This window comes from Xyrauchen texanus, chromosome 42 (genome assembly GCF_025860055.1).
Source record: "Xyrauchen texanus isolate HMW12.3.18 chromosome 42, RBS_HiC_50CHRs, whole genome shotgun sequence".
In the NCBI taxonomy this organism is placed as follows: domain Eukaryota; kingdom Metazoa; phylum Chordata; class Actinopteri; order Cypriniformes; family Catostomidae; genus Xyrauchen; species Xyrauchen texanus.
In genome coordinates this window covers 19,340,259-19,360,975 of record NC_068317.1, presented here as the reverse complement: position 1 = coordinate 19,360,975, position 20,717 = coordinate 19,340,259, and the positions used below count along the sequence as shown (strand labels likewise).

The window sequence follows — 20,717 nt, the reverse complement described above, 5'->3', positions numbered from 1 at the left end:
TTTTTTCCCCATTCAATTGTGTTGTTCAAAGAATTGAGACTGGAGCGTTCAAGCTTCAAAAAGGACAGCAGAAGCACTATAAAAGTTTCATCAAAGCAGTCTATAATATTTGTGAGTAATATGCATAAGTGTTCTGACAGCTTTGCGTGGGGAACAGACAAAATGTTCCCCTCTAGAGAGCTGTGCACACCAATATACTACCAAAATCAGCTAACAACATAAAAACCGACAATGCAAGAAAAGCTACTGTAACCGTGCTCAGAACCATTTGGCCCGATGGTAGAAAACCGGAAAAGTATTAATTTCTTATTTATTCCATGTGGACATTGGGAATATGTGATTTTTGTGTATGTGTGGTTTCAGTTGGTCCTACATTTTTTTTTTTTTTTTGTAAATTCAGAATACCTTTTAGTGCAGACTTATTGTTGAATCATGACTCTGTGAAAATGTTTATATGCAGATTTCACGCACTAATATGTGCAGACCCGCGGTTAGTGAATGAAGCCCACTGTCTTCCCTCTAGATGTTCCTAATCTTACTGTGGTCTCAGTGTCCTGTTGACATCAGTTAACAATCAATGATAGATTTGCCATGTGGGGGGCAACATTATTTTAAATCAGCCCCCCTGAATTGAAGCACGTCCTTAACCGTGCAATATGAATGAGATGGAGATGAGGAGAAGGGTTGGGTGAACACCTCTTTCACAGGCCATTCAGATGCCTCCCGAGTCAGCCTTTTGTTAACTTTAAAAGACTGTGGATCCATTTAGTTAACCCAGTGCAGCCCGGGGGCACATTTCATTATTGTACCTCTCTCAGGGTCCCTAATTGGGAAACACTGTTGTTGCCGAGGCACCTGCGGTTGGCCTGCACATTGTCGTAGCCTTGGTAACAACACAGTGATGAGGTCCTGCCAAACTCATCCCTTCTCTCTCTCTCTCTCTCTCTCTCTCTCTCTCTCTCTCTCTCTCTCTCTCTCACACACACACACACACACACACACACACACACACACACACACAAACACACACAAACATACACACACAGTCACACAAATACAAGTATGCCATTGATGATATTTCCTATAGTCCTAGTGTAAAAACTTGACTAATGGTTAATTTAAGGAACATTAAAGCTTGCTTGTAGTTGTCACAGCCCTGCTAAGTTGTGTGTCAGTTGTGTGCGGAATTAGAGCTAAGTGTAGTGTCTAGACATTTATAGAGATAATTATAAGTAAATTACATCAATAGGAGTAAAATACTTGTACATTGCTGTGCATTCAGTCACACTTAATGGTGTGATCTTATCAGCTTAACAAGTGCTTAATTAGATCTATAGAGTATTTACCACAAACCTCTGTTATCTGTGATACTTGCAAATCATGTCCAGAGAGGTTTCATTTCTTAACACTTATTATTGTACTGGGGTAATTTCATAACTTGTAAATGCCTCTCAATGCAAGTAAAACTGTCTCTGGGTAGCATGTAGAAATGCATTATACAAAGTTCTTGATTCGAATCGAGAATTATAAAACATGAGGCATAGGCCTATTATGTTGTCCTTAAATCACAAAACCTTTTCTCATGGGTGTGATTCATGACATTTGACTTAGTCATGCCAGATACATTTTTCAGTAAATCAGAAGTGAAATAAAACTAATATTCCAGTTCAACAGATTTGATGTAAGGCTAGAAGGTAGGCAGTGTTATCCAGGTATCCAGCTACAGTATAATGTGTAGTTCAAACATAGCTTGTTATTCCTGTGCATATTTAAAGGAAGAAACATGCTTCACAAGTGTGTCAGTTCAGTAATAAGGAAGTGCCCTGTTTAACTGGAAACTTTTGCAGTGTGTATGGTTTCCCTTTCTCAGAGGTGACGTCTCAAAAGGGTTTCTGTCACTGTCTGTTATATCCTCCTATTTAGATGGAAACTGATATTCAGCCTTGGGAAATTTATTTGTAAAAAAAAAAAAAAAACGGGCATAGTGACAACACTGCATAGAGTGTTTATAGACTGAGAAAACAGACCTAATGCATGACAGTTTTATCCCCCACAGATTAAAACAATATTTATTTTAACAAGTAAAGCCACAAAATGTACAGTCATCACTATGTGTCTGCTTATCAAATCTGAGGACATGCAAAACAATGCGCCAACATCACTCTCCCCTTGTTATTTTGGGAGTTTTCATACACAAATATGCAAGCAAAGGAGTAGTTGCAGTTATCAGTCTTGTAAAAACCAGACGTCTAACTGACAAAAGAGCTCTTGGCCATGAAGCCGCAGCAGCTCTCGGATGAGAGTTTGAGAGCACGTGTGCAGCATGTAAACACTGCAATAAGGATGTGCTGCAATCCTGCTGACATGACCTGACACACACTCAACAGTGTATTAACTTCTGCTGGCTTATCTCAGTTGCTCTCAAAGATATGCAATATGCAGAGGAACTTCATCAAGGTGATTTGGAACGGTGTAAAATAAGAGGCAGTATGTTTATAGAAATTAGTATTTTCTGAAATAAAGATATCTGAGAAAGTATATACTGTATCTAAAAAAACAAGATTGCTAATATATATATATATATATATATATATATATATATATATATATATATATATATATATATATATATATACGTATATATATATATATATATATAAAAATAAAAATAAAAATAAAAATAAATAAATATATATATATATATACCGGTATATATATATATATATATATATATATATATATATATATATATATATATATATTTATTTATTTTATTTTTTATTTTTATTTTAATAGCTAGATTTGCACTTCCTTAAGGAAAAACCAGTGAGGCAAGTTTTTATGAAGTGATCACAAAATATGAAGAATTAGGACAACATCACTGGCAATGGAAAATTATTTTATCTTAAATTTCTTAAAAAGCATACCATTTATAAGAAGCAAAGCTATGCAGCACACCTATGGATGAAATCTAGTTTGTGTTTGGAATTTGTATGTTAAAGGTGAAGTGTGTTAGGTTTGCACCTCCAGTCAATACTTTTACATGCACAGTGCGTAGTCGAGCTACAGTCTTCATGTCTCTCCAAGTATAATGTGTAATCAAATATTTTAAAGGAAAGACATTAAATATGCCATGTTAAACACACGTCAGGCTTCACCTCTGACTTTCGGAGCATGCATGTACACAACACCAAGGCCAGTTGTCATCCAATAAACATACAGTACATAGCCTACATTAGTCTGACTTCGCAAAAGGTCACCTGAAATCAAACCTTTAAAGTGCATGTAAAAGTACCATCACCAAATCGGTTGCAATGTTTTTTTTTAAACAGATCTCCCAAATACCAGTTGTCATAGCTACCATCTTCCATTGGTCAGAAAAACAGATAGTCCCACCACAAACTCACACCATTGGTAAAGTCAGTGTTGCTGTGTTGGACATGAAGCAATGAAAGCAATGTTTTGATAGTGCCACAGAACCCCAGTGTTTACATTTTTCAAGGGAAAATTGTCTCTGTATATTAAGATGGGATAGGATAAAATATTTAACATTGAAAAAATGACACACATCACTAAGTGGTGCTAAAATAATAGCTGGGATGTGTGAGAATAATAATAAAAAGTATTAAGTACACTGTTAAAAATTGCTGTAAATTTACGACCAAATTCCAACTAATCCCAATAATCTACTGTGATACTTAAATACAATAGTTTGCTGTTAAAAATGTTGCATTCTGGGAGATGAAGAGCAGGCTCAATGTGAAGTGACTAGTTTTAATAGCAGTTGTTTGCAAGGCATTAGGGGAACATTTTCATTTTGACAAACAACATTTTGAACATTCAAAATCAAGACATCATCTTGGTGAAAGCTAGTGGCATTTTGAAACATATATTTTAAAACATGAAAAATGTTGTGGCACAGTTAGTGTTCATGGTGTTTCTGACCAATTCTTTATCTTCTTTATCATCTGACATCAGCCTTCACTTGTCTGTCTAATGAGGTCAAATAAAAAAAGAAGTATAAATCAACCTTTGAAGCAATGTACATATTACATGTAAAATGTTGCCAGGATTGAAAAGTATATTGATATGAAAAAAAAACCTGTACACAGTAAAATAATAGTAAAGCACTGCATTGTGGGTTATAATGGGGAACTACCCATAAGCCTTTGTGCTTGAATAAGTATGTATGCTTTGACAATGTATTTGGGCTACAAAAATTGTAAACAGTAAAAAAAAATTACAAAAGTTTTTATTCAGACATAATAGTTTTATTTAGTGTTGTTGTTTTGTTATGAATAGTCGTGTTTTGTTTGAAGTCACCATTATGGTGATTGTTGATCTCTTGAGCTGGCAACTTGGACCTTCCTAATTATTATATCATGTTCTTCCTGTCAGTCAATTTCTGTTTAAGTAAACAGAAGTTGTTGTACTCTGCTATTTGGAAGACAAAACCAAAGGTCAGCCTGAATGTCTGATGCTACCTTGCAAATGGCACTGTATTCGGCAATAGTGATGCATTACGCTTAAAAACATAAAAGCAAAAACATGAAATGATATTTCAGTAAATTGATATTAGCAAAATGAGTGTTTGATGTTTTTGATGAACTTACAGCATAACACAAGTTGACAAGACACTCGCAGAATTCAACTCTTGAAATACAAAACGCAACAATGGTGACAATTAACAAACACTTTTATGTAAAAAAAGTAAAAGCTGAACATTAAAATACAAGTAACTTAGAATACAACAAAAACAATGTCAAAATAAACCAGTAAATAGTAAAAAATCTAAATAATTTCTTCATGCCGCAGTGCATGCTGGGAACTTTCAACAACCGTAGATAGTATGTAATTTGACAGCTATATGCAGCTAAATTACAGTTGTATATTGTAGCTGTAAAAACAGTATCTATCTGTTAATTTCAGCAACAGCAAGATGCCGTTCATTTTATCGTAACTTGCTGGCAACCCTGCTGCCAGTTCTTCACTGTTTTTGATGGGAAAATCTTCAAAAGTGTATTTCAAAAACAGTGTCTTGTAGTTTGTCTTGCAAGCAAAGCACTAATTATCTGTCAACATCTGTGAACATGTTACTCGGTCAAGTAAAGAACAGCAATCATCAACAGAGACTACACGAGGAGAATTTCTATTGTACTCCGATTAGTGATCGGAGAGGATATCAGACTCCATCGTGAGACTACAAAGATCTTTAACACTGATGGGGGTGTTGGTCAGAGTCAGTCACTCTCTGGGCTCTACTGCCATTTTAATCCACTTGTCACTCATCATTAACCTTTGCAGCTTTAAATTCATGACCCTCTGTTCACTTTCTACTGTGTTCCTCTGCGGCGATTGGGCGCTGTGGAGTGGAAGGGCTTTATCTACAGCATTAGGCTTTGAAAAATGAACCTGCTTTGCGGTAATTATCAAAATTGGCTCAAACTCTCCAGGTTTTTTGTATACCTAAAGTCACAACTTTTTACATTTCCTGGCTCAAATCCTCAACTATTTATTATCGACATTGTTTTTCTTAATATAACCTGACACCTCTCTGGTTTTAATCCGTAAATCAATAATGAAATACATTCAGTCTAACAAACTGTAAATCAATATGAGCAATATTGAATACAATTCCAGCGGGACAGACTCATGAAGACATTAGTCTGACAGCCTTGCGGTGTTGCTACATAAACAAAACTAGTCGAGTCTTTTCTCTTTCAGTTTTTTTTCCCCTTCCCCGACTGCCAAATACATGCACAGAGAGTCTGTGAAGGAGAAAAACACACATACACATTGAGGGCAGGGGCAGCATAATGAGTGTTTGTTGGGACTGAATGAGACTATTGGAAACAGTGAGTGTCTGGTGCAGATTTCAGCAAGAAAATACCAGCACTGGAACTGACACCCAATACAAGATATTATATTTAAGAAGTATGCAACTATTTATCCACCTATGACAAGTATATAGTGTTCAGCTCAGTTAGCGAGGAACAAATTAGTACTATGGAGAAAAGGTGCAAATGTTAAAGTTGAAATATAATTTGTTTTATTTAGACAATAAATGTCAAATTAAGAAGGAATAAAGGTTTCACACTGTTTTTCAAATATAAGACCCCAAAACAAATTATTTTACACTTCACATAGAAAAAGTATATTAAAAAGTTGTAATGTTGAAAAAACAAACAGTCCTTTGTGTTTGAACCCTCGTGACAGAGTTCTGGAGGGGAAATAGGCTTCATGTTTCTTAGCTCATCTTTAGAAAGAGTGTGTGTGTGTGTGTGTGTGTGTGTGTGGAGAGAGAGAGAGAGAGAGAGAGAGAGAGAGAGAGAGAGAGAGAGAACAGAAGTAAACTTTCCTTTAATGGGCATCTGATGATGTCATATTACTAGCTGGATCCATCTGTCTGTGAGTGAGGCAGACGCTCCGTGTGGTAATTGGTTGGCAGTAGGTTGGGGGAAGGGTATCTCTGCCTGCAGATTAACCCCTGTATATAACTCTGTTTGATTTCTCTAAGTATTGTGTCTTTTTAATCCCCAAATTATATATTTAATTAGTTATAAATAGAGGTGGTTTGGAAGTTCTGTAAACTTGCATGTTGTTTAATGTGTTTTGTTGTGCTCTTTAAATCGTACTGTGTTTATGGAATCGTGCTACTTCTGTACCGACCCATTTAATTAAATATCAGACGTGAGAAGTTTGTGTCATCCCATAATGCTTCAAACGTATTGCTAGTTTGTTGTACTTTATAATCAGTAGCAGTGAGAATACAGGCAAACCTGGGCAATAATTTACCTCCTTCTGAATAGCAGATACAGAACTGCAGTATCAGCACTTGCCTCAGCTACAGGTGACCAGCTGCCCAGCTTTGTATCCCCCCTTAGGGACAGCTGGGGCCATCATTCTGTTCCCAAAAAACCTGCACTTCACCGTGACTCCCGTGGCCATCCTTCTCTTTTTCAACACTCACTGAAAAGGCTTTGTCCTGGTCAGGACGTATCACTGTCTTTCACTTTAATCTGCAAATTTACGAGAGTTTGTTATTCCTCTTCTTTAAAGGCAATTTTGGGACATTAACCAACCTTTCAACAATTTGAATTCCTTGAGTTGCATATCAAAACTTTGTGTGCTTGTTTAATAATGCATGTGCTGTGGGATATGAGCCTTGCTCAGTAATGTGTGATATGTGAGTCCGTTCATGTGAGGTGCTCGTAAGAACACGTGCAACTATGGCTTTTTTCTCTCCCTGCAGATGGTAAGCATTGAGGGCCATTATTATTCTCGTTGTGGGGCGTCCTCCATAGTAAAGTCTCTGGCACACTTTTAAAGACATAGTGGGTAATGTATGCAAGCCTAAGCCAGTGGCCCAGGCAAAAGTGTCCCCCTCCCCCCATTGAGAGACTTCTTTTCTTGGAAGAGAAGACAAACATTTGTCAGTATCAGTATTTCCCCGAACATTTTCCACTTTATTAGGCAAGGCAATTCTTTCCCAACCAGAAATTTGAGAAGACTTCTTTCATGTGCTGAACAGTCTTTTGTCAACATTATTATTCCACCGCCACACTTGTGTCACCAATGGCTTCACATTTGAAACACTTTGTTACTGTTTTTCTTCTCAGCAGTTTGTTCAGAGTTTTTCATTTGGCCAAAATGACACAACACTACAGCATGTTAACAACTATGTCCTTCACAAAAGCAACAGCAGTCCTTAACAAATATTAGTGGTTTTACAGGAGTGAGGTAAGCGGAGAATTGTTCTTCTAGAGTGGGGGAAGCCACATGACAAAGAACTGTGACTGGCCATCCAGGCACGCTTTACCAGCTTCTAAAAGCATGTAGGCGACAGCCAAGTTAATCATGGAGAGCCGATCTACAATATCAGATACCGTAACACATTCTTCTAGTGAATGAATCACACCAACAATTATAAGGCCTGCATTAAAAAAAAACACACACACACCAAAAAAACACTCTTGATCCAGATGTATAAAAAGTTAATCCAGTAAACAACATTAACCATAACTTAGTTGTTTGATTTGCAAATTACAACAACAGGAGACCTGGGATTTTCAGCATGACTCCAGACCTGCTCTGCTGGGTGTATTTGCTTTGTGGATGGAGAAAGATAATGCTCTCTATGGGACCCTGCCGATGTGAAATGAGGACCAACCGCGATCCTGTGTTCAATTGATGCACTATGCACACTAACACAAGTAGTCTCTTGGTGGCCCCACCCAAACACCTTAGCTGCATTTTACACCTGTGTTGACACTAGCAGCACACCCTTCTTCTGTAGAAAATAAAAGTTTACTCCACCTATTAGCTCACCTGCACTCCACGCCATTCTGATAAGTATTGCATTTGTGGAATTCTGTCATACAGGTGTGGGCTGTTTATGATGACAGGTAACATGACAACAGTATCAGTAGGGATTGGTTAGGCAGGAGGAAACGTGATGTACAGAATGAAGTCTGTCTCCATATAGAAACCCTATCAGAAATATGTGAATTGATCTCAAATTTAAAACATTGTGGTCCATCTTAGTTGAACTTGCCTTTGACCCCAGTAAATAAGGAAACATAGGCTTTTAAATGTACTCTCATTCCTTATTCATTATGCTTGAGAGCTGTGTCCATGTCTAAAGTCAAAACAGCACAGTTGCATCACTTTCACCAATATGTTAAGAAATAGTTTTACAAGAATTACTAAAAAAAAATGCAACAGATTTACATGTCTTATGACTCAATAATTCAGTGGAAACTAACTCAATAACTACACATAAAACATCAAACTAAATAGGTTTAATTTATTTTGTCAGTCTAGCATAATATTCTAATTAATATATAGCCTATTAATTATAAAGTGTAATATAAGTACACCATTTATTTACTGTATTAACAATTATAGTTCTCTTTTAAAATGGATATATACAAAAATAGTTAAAGTAGGTATATATATAACCAAACAAAATTTACTTATAAGATATTACAATGAAAATGTGATTACATTTTATTAGGGACCACTGTCATAAAACACAAGCTCTCACACTGTTGGAAGGAGATGCCATATTAATGTAATATGAATTTACAGTATAACACTAACAGAAGTATTATGCCGGAAACTATTGTTACAACAACACATTTTTAAGGGCCATGAAAGGTTTACTGTTTCACATTATCGGTGGATATTGTGTTCCGGTCCTTGCTCGATAATTTTACTATCAAGTGATTTACATTTTCTGTCAGGATGCTCACGCGCCAAGAGGAGTGTCGCTCCGCGCGGAAGGCAGGAAGCGGCGCGTGGGCAGTCTCTCCCTCTGTGTCACGGCCTGCGTCACAAGCCAGGAGGGAGTTTTCCACTGACGAAAAGACTGCGCCGCTCTGCCGTCGGCTTCAGACAAGAGGAACAGCTTCAGCTGCTGTACGCCGAGCGCACAATAGGCACACAATCAGAACGGGGTCTCTATTCGGATGAAAACGCAATCGTATCACTTGGATTATTATCGGTTCATCCATTACTCCATTGTGAGATCACTAATGCTGATCGGATACATTATCGGTGAGTAGAGGCGGTCCGCGGTGTTTAACGTTACACTTGTAATCTGTCTAATAGCCAAATCTCGATGCTGGGGTCCATCCAAATAGTTTGAATGTTGTTTTCCCTCGTCAACATAGACAGGTAAAATATGTTGTGTAACATTGTTAAGTAGTTTAGTTAAAGGACATGTTTGTGTGTTACCTTGACATAAAAAACTAAAGTTTACATTAGTCGCTATTGTCTCGCTTTTGCGTTTCAGTTTAATGAATCCATACATTGCCTTTTACATACATATGATTTAATTTAAGTAACAAACTCTGCTTTCTTTTTTCATTAAATGTGAACGAGTTACGGTTAACGGGTTTTACCCAATTGCTTGTTTACAGTACAATAGAGACGCGTGTGTTCAGAAGAAATCTAAATGTGGTGTCATTCAAGATTTTAAATGGCTGTGATTAATGAGTTTGTGTCGCTGGGCTTGATTAAAATAATAATACAAAATGATTATTCGTTTAAACAGCGGTTGGCGTTTCTGAATCGGTCCATTGGCGGAATTCCAGTATAGTGGACCTTGTATGTGTCCGATAAGCTGCAAGTGCTGGTTTGGATGTGTGTATGTGTGAGTGAATTCCTCGTTCACGTTTACAGTGCTGGTGAGTCTTCTGAAGCGAGAGCGACTCCTTAAGGTACCACACCGTATCATTTTAATAGAGTTTGCCTTCAGACCTGCACTCATATGCACTTTTCAGTGACGTCACCGAGTAATAAGAGTGCATGTCTGCAGCCAGACCCCTCTTGATCATTTGATTAATGATGTGAGGAGGGCTGATCAGGTCATCACGAGAGAGGGTGGCAGCAGCAACCACCGTAACACGTTGTGCACGGCGTGATTGGAATAATTGAGTGATAATGTAATCTGATGTTCTCATTTCACACAGGGTTGTCATTTTGTCGTTGATTGCATATTAATGGCATGATGCTTAGGTTTTTTTCCCCTGTCTTTGGAAGTAGCCTACAACATCGATGTTTAAGGCGTTCTTGAATGATCGGTAGACTTTAAAACAGGGAGGTAATATAATCCCTGTTTGTAAACGATTGAATGTTTGAGAATGAAAGTTACTGCGTTCACCTGTGAACTTAAGGTCAAATGTCCTAGTATATTGTGATAACGTGATTTTTGTATTTGTACTTGTTTATATCTGTTGTAGAAGAGCAGGTTTTTGTACACGTTTAATGTTGTCGCGCGCGTTTCTTTGTGCGCGAGCGCAGATTTTGCTCCGTCCGTTTTGCGGAATGCTGCTGCTGTCTCTCGCGCGACCTCACTCGGATTGTTTGTGAAAACGACTCCGCTTATACACAGATCGTGATACAGGTCCGTTTTTTTTATCACTTTATTTTTCTTAAATAATCAAAAATAAATTAACCTTATTAATAAATTATTTTTTATTTATTTGTTTTTGTTTAAAATTGTGTGTGGCACTTATGGTGGTCCACCAGTCACGATACATGCATACATTTATCTTGAAATAATAAGTACAACCTGACTGCAAGGAGCAGTGTTGCTGTTTTTTTTTATTTGGAGTAATGTTGTTAAACTTATCGAATAGGACTCATAAAAGATAAACGTGCCTTCTTTTTTTTAATTATTTACTTCCTGTTTGAGGAGGTGCAAGCTTGCACGTGTTTTGTGGTGGATACAGCCTTCCCATTAACCAGCCAATCAACTGATTTAAATGGCATGTGTACATCTGGTGTGGATGTCTGGGCAGTTTCCTCCTCCCATCTTGTCAGTATTCACGTGTCTCATCTAATCTACACATACCTTTATTGTGAGATCTTGTCTGCATTATTTAGTCACTAAATCACTACATGGTATCTTTTTAGTAACACCCACCAGAATGAGTGTTCCTATGTGGGGGTAGTTCAGTGTGTGGCTTTTATGTGATGGGGGATTCTGATGTCTTTAAAGCACCGAAGCAGAGGTGACCCATCTGTTTTGTCACTCTCTAGCATTCCTCCCAGCTTGTGAGGTACCAGTGAGTGCCCCAGACATTAGCTGACCCCTGCGCTCCCCCACTCTAGACACGCATACACTGTCCCTTGGGAGTCTGTAAGCAATGGTAAAGACAGCTAGTATTTGTTTTGACCCTCCCACAAATAGGTTAGTTAGATCAAACTCAGCAAGCCGGTGACTTCTCAGTGAAGCTTCTCTTTGTAAGTTTGCATTTCGGATATCGATGCAAATTGTTCCGTGAGTGGAAATCTCTCTTCCAGGTTAGGCATTTTCCTAGGCTGTCATATTTTCCACTCATTGACTTAAAAACGTGAGCAGCAAATTGGTTCAAAAAGTCTGTAAGCTTTTAAATCTCTTGCCAAGGTATTTTGTTTCATATGAATAGTTATAGTCTTTAAGTCTGAAGTATATTGGATTTATACTGTCTTTTCAATGTTTATTAATCTCAGAGTCTTTGTAAGTCTTGGGCATCATCTGTTCTGTCTTTGCTAGTGTTGTCCCTTTTTCTTTTATATGGTAAACATGTAAATTAACAGGTTTGGAAATACTCAGTGTGATGAATATAGGACTGTACAGCTATTATTTAAAGGGCTGTGAGGCAAATCTACATCTCCAGCCTTATAACGCAACCTTTGATGCGTGTTATATATATTATACGCACCATCAGGTGTTTTTATGGATATGCCTGTCTGAGGTGGCTTCTCTTGGGGAATAGTGGTTTGGAGTTCCAAGACACATCTGGAATAGAGCAAACCATTTTCCTCTTACAGAGTGTGTCACTATGCCAGAGGAGAATTCCTGTGGCCTGGAGACATCAGATTATTTATCTGTTTAAAATTTTTGCCGAACACCACCCTCCCACATTAGTGCATGCTCTTATTTGGGATGAATGTGTACTCTGCATGGGATGAGGCTCAGGAACAGAATATCTCTGGCATAGGTGAGCACCCAGCGTTCTAATAATCAACACAACACTCTTCCTCCTCACCCTGGCAGTAGTTTCAATGGCCTGACCAGCAAGCAGAGCACTTCTTGACTATACAAATTCTTGTCTAGATGCTGGTGTAACATTGGCAGCTGTTCACCTCTGTATTATCTGGATTTGATTATCTCGCCAGTGATAACCACCTTTCTCCAGTACACCTGAAGCCAATGCAACAGTGATCCATTTAAGATCAGCCTAGTGTACACTGTTATGCATATATTTTCAGAGCCACACTTTTAGATTGCTTTAAATATTTTGCTCCCCAGCTACGATCGGTTTAGGTGAGGTACATGCTGCTTGCTCAATTATCTTGTGTGGATGTGCTAAGCTGTGAGCTGGAGGAGCAAAGTCTACTCTCTTACATAAGATCAGGTCGGGATTCCACTCGTTGCCTGTGTGTGCTTCAATGAAGTTTGTGTAAATGTGTTTGTGTGTTAATGCTTGCATGCTACATTGAGCGTCACAACACTGCTCTAAAAGTTGTTAGAGATCAGTTTCAGCAGTCTGCTGCTTAAGTGGAAGCTCTAGCTTTCCCACTGCACAAGATTTATATTTGCTTGCCTTGCTGAAGGCAGCATTGAGGATACCTCATCAGGGCAGCACTGCATAATTTATGGGCCAGTGCAAACATCTCACCTGCTCAGCCTCGTCAAAGCATCTGGGATATCTTGCTGGTGACAGTGCCTGCTGTCTCTTTCACTCTGGACTGCAAATCCAGATCTGCTCCATGGCAGATTTAGGGGTAGACAGACTGCTCTTTTTGTATTACCTTTTATTTTCTTCTTTATTTTCATTGATGTTTTTGGTGTTTGAGGGCAACCGGACAAACTCCAGACTGTCTCCAACTGAGCACCCCAGTCCCCTTACATACCCCCCCTTCTTCCTGGGATTAGCTTGTCATCATTGTTTCTGCCTGTTAAGCAAGATTAACAAATCAATTTGTCAGGTAGGCTGCAGTCAAGAGACAATGACCCACTTCTAACACTCAGGTCCTGCTCTCTCTCTTTCTCCCCCTCTATCTCCATATCTTCCGAGATGTCCTCCCCCCTCTCCCCAATGTCCAAAATCCTTAATTAAAACTCCTCTGCTTGGTAAGCATGCATGCTGTCCTTGGGGAATCTTTCTTGTTATTTTTTTCTCCTGCTTTACAGAAGGATGGGAACTGTAATGGTAAATCCATGTGCCCTCCCAGCAATCTACATTTAAGGGAGGGCTGTGACAAGAACACAGAATAGACAAGCACCAGATGCTGTGTGCAGGTGCTCTCTTGTGCCAAGCATGAGTAGATCATGTCTCAACTTTGTGTTGGGTAATGTCCAAAGCCAATTTCCCAGTCAAATGAGTAGATTAGGAAGAATTTCTCTGCTATTTGCTTTGTCATCACACACATGGAGAAGAATCAAGTTCTCTCTCATATTATATCTCTTTTATATACAATTAGGCTATAATGAAAAGGCTCCATTCACAAGACCTGCAGACGTCCATGGGCTTGTCTGTGCAGAAAGCGGCTTGTTTTCAAGCAAGATGAAGCATGTAAAGGATTTGCTTTCTCTGCGCTTGCTCTGTTTGCATGCAAATGGGGACAGATCTGGACATATACTTGTCTTCACAAGTAAAAATAGATGATGTCCTTGGCCTGTAGTGTCAAGTCAGCTGTTTGCCCTGTCATCAGCAGCACTAATGTCTGAAAAGCACATGCAACTTATTTGTCTCAGTCTTTAGAAAACGGAGGTCTTTTGCACTCTAGTCTAAAGATGCTGGTGAAAGTCTATTAATTAGGGAGGTCAGTTTGAACTGAATTTGTATTTCTCTATCAGATATTTGTTTTTTATTTTATTGCATGTTTCTGGAATATTGTCTTGCTGCCATCTTTTTTTATTAAGGTACTTTATATTAAAGTGGACTGTGAAAGAGAAAAATTAAGTTCTAAGGCTAGAATATTAGACACACTACAGACTTGTATAGTGAGTCATATTGTTAGTCACTCTATGGAGGAATGATTCAGTTATTTAGCTATAATGTCTGGTAGATAGCACACCATAGACAAAGTCACTGTGTGGGCAAGAACAAGCCTCATTTTGCAATACTTATTTACTTTTAATTATCACATACCATCAGACATCTAGGGGAGAAGAAAAAAAAATGGACCCTGAATGGTAGCACTGTCTGCACAGTGTTGGCAGAATATTATTTAATTCTAAGAATGACAAATAATTAATGACAAGCTGTCACGCCTTTTTATAAATGAAAGTTTTGTAGAAGAGAAAACTCCTTATCTTTAAATCAAACCTCTTACTTCCTTCCATTCTGCCTGTTTCAGCATGAACATTCCTGATCTGTGAACTAGCTGATGGGGGTTTATCTCAGGGCAGAGAAACAAATGAGTCCTCAACCTCCAGTATCAAATTATGGTTTTGTGTAAACGCTGCTGTTGCACTCGATCTGACCCTTAAAAGCCAGTGGGTACTGGCTAGTCTATTCCTGCCAAAGGATTGATTTCTTTTATTACCCAATAAGATACCTCTCCACTGGAGCAGTGGGCTTACATAAACATGTTTACTGTGCCAAGCTGTACACACATTCACTACAGAGTCTCATAAAATGCATTCAGTGTGTTAAGTGTAACTTCCACAATTGTATATTCTTTGAGTGGGCTAACCTAAATTCCCTCCTTGCAAATGTATGTATTCAGTCCCCCCTCTTAATCAATGTATGTGTATAACTGATTGAATTTGGAAGAGGGTTAAGGGTATTATAATTGTTGACTTGCATCGGAGGGATGTGATAGATTGCTTCCTGTTTTCCTCACTGCTAGGAGGCAGCATAAAGTGCGGTCAGCCAGTTGTTTGTATAGAAATGCTCATAGCCTGTATTAAAATAATCACTGGACGCTTGGTTGCTATTAGGGCAGAGAATTTCACACCACATCCACATGAACAGAAATTATCTAAGCACTACTTGCTGCAAGACAAAATAATTTCCATAGCCAAACAAATTAGCCATCGCCCAAGACCAGATTGCACTGATGAATATGTGAGCATTGTACAGAATTTACAATTAACTTTCAGGAGGCTGTCCTTTTTGTAACCATGTACATTTTTGTTGTAATGGAAAACATGTTAATGGCTCTGCTTATTATGCAAATGCTCTAATAACCCTTTTCCATCTTTTGTTTTCCACAGACCACCAACAATAGCGCCATGAGCGGGGTTCTCAAGAGGAAGTACAAGGAGGTGGAGGAGGACCCATGTTACTCTTCATCCTCCCCTTCCTCTCTCTCCTCCTCTGCTTACTCCGAGTGGGACTCAGATGGGGAGAGCTGCTACTCGGACACCCTGGATTCGAGCCCCAGCAACCCTAGCTCCCCAGCAACATCATTTAATGGTGAGTTTTCTTCCTGAACAACTGATAATGGAACACAACACAGCTCATAATCCTGCATGGCTTATCTTGGTGTAAGCCACTCCGTGCCCTTCCTGACAAGATGTTGTTTGAGAGTCAGGGTTTTATTATGAACCTATTTCGCACACTGGATGTTTTGATATAGTGCATTTACCTGACCACAGTATTGTATACCCATCAAGCAAGCCAAAGGTGGTCTGCAGTGTGAGGTGTGTTGGGTCAGGGTGAAGGAGGCAAGGCAAACAGTTGAGTTTCCCAGGATGACAGGGCAGGAAGCCAGCAAATGTGCCATGTGAGGGAGAGAGAATGAAGGCAGAGCTTTGTCTAAATGCCGGGCATGAACCCAGCACAGGTGCTGAGAGGTGGGCAGGAGAAAGGCAAGGATGAAGGGAATAGGAAGGGAAATGATACGGCTGTCTGGTTGTGTTTATGAAATGGAGAGTGTGGTAGAATAGACCTTAGTCAAGGCAGATGCCATATTTCAGTTTCATTACAGTCTGTTTATTTGGTTGTACTGTATTGGTCCAAAGGTGGTCACTTATCATTTTTATTTCTGGAGGGTTTATTTTTTTTTTTTTGCCAACTGGAATTTGTGTGGAGAGATACTTATTCAATGTTTCATAGACTAAACAATCTGGATCAATGTGAACAACATTACAACTTATTGAACAGACTTTACGTATATCCTTCGTGGCCTTGCTTTTATTTAAGTTGCATTACATTTTGCATGTATCCTGATGAATGAATGGAGTACTATACATTACATACAGTAGTTCAATCAAAGCACATTTGACTAGGAATGTCATTAATGGATAACATTTGTGTCTTTGGCGAAAAGTTGATTTCATAGCTGAAAAATGTCAGAGCTTGTTCATTCTAGTTCAGAAGCATCTCCAAAGCCAATGCAAATTAACTTGAGAACAATATATAGAGCTGATCTGTTCTTCAAACAATAACATGCTTTGTATTTCTGAGGTGACTCTTCACATAATCTCAGGTGGGACTATTTAGATGGTATGCACTGTACTTTTTGGGTTTGTTCATCATAATTGTTTTTCTTCGAAAAGAGTAAAACATTTGCACAGGCTTCTAGTTGAAAATGTGCTTGGGTTCCCACCAGATTGCAAGTTTAATGTAAACCAGCTGTGGGGGACACTAAGATCCATTCCCTTCTGTTCACTCCAGATAACAATCGGTGAGCCAGTTGCCCTGGGGGAGAAGTGCTCCTCTCTCAGACATAGGTTAACAATTCAACATTAAGTATTCCGCACAGAGGAAATGGAATTTCCAATGAAAAGATGGACAAACTGCATAGATTATTCCCATATGGTCTTCTTGTATAGTGTGCAAGGAAGAAAATTCCCTCTCTAGGTAAGGGATGCTTTGACCTCTGACATCGACTAATTCACTGGCTGTCAATCTTGGCTAGTAGTAGGAACTATTTTCAGGGGTGGTGGGGATGTACAGAGATGGCCTGTCTTAAAAAAATATTGAGTATATAAAAAGCAACTCTGCTTTGAATGCCCTTTACTGCCTCCAGAAACCTCAAACTTCCAGATCAGCCACTGGGTTGTGATCCTTTGAAGCTTCAGTCCCTCTGCACACTTCAGCGCCAAGGGGAAATTCCTGGGTGGATTTTTTGTCAGACATGAGAGAGAGAGGAGGAATGCAGTTGTCTTCACATATGGCTGGATTGTACAGAAAACTCCCAGCTGGGCTTTGGATTGGTGAAATCGTGTACTTTTTGTCTTGAGTTATTGTAGTGTCAGTGAATGACAGAATATATCTACTGTGATTTGCTATGTGTGGCCTGCCATCTTGTGGTGATTTAGTGCATTAGCTACAATAAAGTTTACATGGTCTTGTTTACACAAAAGTCTCACCCGCTCCAAGTCCACCCAATAAACCTGGCACTCTTCGTACTCAAATACTCCCCAATGACATACTGAGCAAAACTCACTTTTCACCCATCTCTCTTTCTCATCTTCTCTCAACACACTCTCAGACATGTGCTTCTTTATTTTCCATTTTGAAATTCAGTGCATGAATTTTTCCACTTAATGTTTTCCCTTGGATGATTCCAAGTCCACCTACTCAGCCAGACTAGAACCTTGTAATGAGACGTCTTATATTTAACCTTTTTTTTCTCTCTCTCTCTCTCTCTCTCTCTCTCTCTCTCTCTCTCTCTCTCTCTCTCTCTCTCTCTCCCTCTCCCTCTCCTCAGCCACTTCCATCCTTAAGAAGGCCAAGCGCACACGACGAGGCAACGTGCAGTTTGACCAGGTTACGGTTTTCTTCTTCCCTCGCTGCCAGGGCTTCACCAGTGTGCCCAGTCGTGGAGGCTGCACCCTGGGCATGGTGCAGAGGCACATTGCCCAGCGCTGCTACACCTTAGCTGAGTTTGCGGTAGAACAGCGGCATCTACGGAGAGAGAAACTGAAGAACAGGATGAGGGAAGAAAAACTGGAAGCTCTAAAGCTGAAGGTATTGTTGAATTGAACTGTCACTAAATAACAAATTGTGTCTAATCAACATTCACTTTATGTATTTTTAAAGTTAAATCAAAATATGAGCAGTATAAAATCCTAATCATGCAAATCATTTTCCTATGACAGCTTACCAAAAATGGTACCCAAGCATCCGAAGAGGCTGACAGATTGACGATTGAAGACATCCCTGAGGATGAAATCGACATTAGTGGAGTAAACTTGGATGATGGATCCTTCCTGCATCCTTACCCTTCTAAAAAAAGACACACCATCCTCAAAGCAGCTGGCATTAAGAAGATTGATAAAGAGGAGAAGCGGCAACTGCACGAGCTGCGTATATCAAGAGAGGACTGCGGATGTAACTGCCAGGGCTTCTGCGAGCCAGAAAGTTGCAGCTGCAGTTTGGCTGGGATCAAGTGTCAGGTAGGGCTTCATTCCCAGTAGATTTTCCTTGAGCCTTTATAAATTGAATCTCGGTTGTGTTTAAGGGTAATATTTACAGGTATCGCTTACCGAATACGCTAAAGTAATGTGGTTATTGGCTTCACAGATGGACCACTCATCATTCCCATGTGGATGCACTAAAGACGGTTGTGGAAACACAGAGGGCCGCATCGAGTTCAACTCTAGCCGAGTTCAGACGCACTACATCCACACCATCATGAAGCTAGAGCTGGAGAAGCGTCTGGAGGAGCACACGACAGAAAATGAGACTGCTTTCGAAGAAAAGCGAGATTGCACAGGCCGTCCACCAGAGTGCAGCACAGTGCCAGAATCTCCTGCCTTTCACTTTAGCTCGGAGCTTGTAGCAGCAGGGGAGAACAGCTGTAGCAGCGACATGACCGATTCCTCTAGTTCTTCAGGCCAGAGCGAGGACTCTGAAGTCGTCAAAAGCTCTCAGTGCAAGCAATCGTCATTAGATGTTGATGAAAACGGACTTAAGAGAATTCTAAGCTTTAGTGATACAGACAATGAAGACTGCTTTGTTAGGAGTAGAGACACTGAGCATTGCAACGACAACTGTGAGTATAAGCAGAAAAAGAGTGAGTTGTCATCTGTGGGGTACGGAATCTTTAGCACGGCAGATGTTTCTCCCAGCGACAATAAGCTTAGCAAGTCGCAACCAGACTCTTGCACGGATAGTAGTCGCACAGCCATGTCTGAGCTCTTAGATGAGAATGCTAATCAAGGCAATGATCTATTCCACAATGGGTCTGTACCCCACACCCCCTCTCCCTCCATCGATCACTCAGCCAGCTATATGGACCTGAGCCTCTCCTCAGAATCAGACCTTGAGTTCTTTGATGGCTTCCCTTGTCTGGGACCCAGCTCACTCTACAACTCCCTCAAGGAGTACGAGAATGTGGACAACTTTATTCAGTTCCAGTTGCCTGGTTACACCAGCCTTCCTCAAGCTGCCGACCCAGGCACCTGTCTCCTGGAATCTCTGATTGGCTTGTCCGATTCTGTCCCAGAACCCCCAGCTACCTTCACGGACAACCAGATGCTTGAGGATGCAATGAAGCTTTCAGTGATGGAGTCTGTAAAGGTCTAATGAGGACATAGCTGTTGTATGATCACTGTATAGAACAATTTGGGGATTGTAAATGAATGCCAATAATGGCCCTCCATCCAAGGCTATAAATATTTGCATTATCTGCCTTGAAAATGTTAGCAAAGCATTAATTTATAACAGTCTTTATCATTATTATAAACGCCATCTCAGTGGCAACTAACATTTCAGTTGAAAAAAAGTTCTGGATGACTGATTTTGGAATATTTGTACATATGGCCAGGAAGGTGTAGAATTTCTCACCCACATTGGTGGTATTATAATTTACCATTTTTTATTATTATTATTTTTATTATTATTTTTATTATTATTATTGCCAAGGCTCTTTATATGAAATCAAAAGGGGCACAGATAGGAGTCTTGAAATAATGCTGATTATGTATCTCAGGGACTTTTTCTAGCTTTTGAAAGTAACGCATTTGACCATAGCTGTTATGGATCTTATTTGGCCTTTTTCTGAGAATTTTCAACAAAACACAAAGAACATTTAAATGGCCCCGTTTTTGGGTGCCTCTGTCAATTTTGGACTTGAGATTAAGGGTGGTCTGTACTTTTATTGCAAAGCTAGAGGAAGACTCCTGTTCCACAAAACAGCTCCTTGGGATTTATAATGGTACACAAATCCCCCAGAGGCTCCACAGTTAGCACTTTATCTGTGAAAAACAAAACAAACAAACACACACACACAAAAAAAAAACAATCAGAGAACAGATGGGT

At 39.4% G+C, this 20,717-nt stretch overlaps 1 protein-coding gene across 1 annotated transcript; it reads left to right on the top strand.

Moving 5' to 3' along the window:
* Positions 1-9,388: 9,388 nt before the first annotated feature.
* Positions 9,389-20,700, top strand: LOC127634887 (cysteine/serine-rich nuclear protein 1-like). The gene is made up of 5 exons (XM_052114623.1): positions 9,389-9,558; positions 15,719-15,920; positions 18,163-18,422; positions 18,554-18,850; positions 18,978-20,700. The coding sequence occupies exons 2-5, from the start codon at positions 15,737-15,739 to the stop codon at positions 19,980-19,982; spliced, it is 1,746 nt and encodes a 581-aa protein (XP_051970583.1). The 5' UTR covers positions 9,389-9,558; positions 15,719-15,736; the 3' UTR covers positions 19,983-20,700.
* The last annotated feature ends 17 nt before the right edge of the window (positions 20,701-20,717 follow it).

Bases quoted from the DNA above. Each gene is read 5' to 3' on its own strand.
- LOC127634887 (XM_052114623.1), top strand. From the start codon at position 15,737: ATGAGCGGGGTTCTCAAGAGGAAGTACAAGGAGGTGGAGGAGGACCCA. The intron at 15,921-18,162 runs GTGAGTTTTCTT...CCCTCTCCTCAG, and splicing joins CCCAGCAACATCATTTAATG to CCACTTCCATCCTTAAGAAG. The intron at 18,851-18,977 runs GTAGGGCTTCAT...TTGGCTTCACAG, and splicing joins TGGCTGGGATCAAGTGTCAG to ATGGACCACTCATCATTCCC.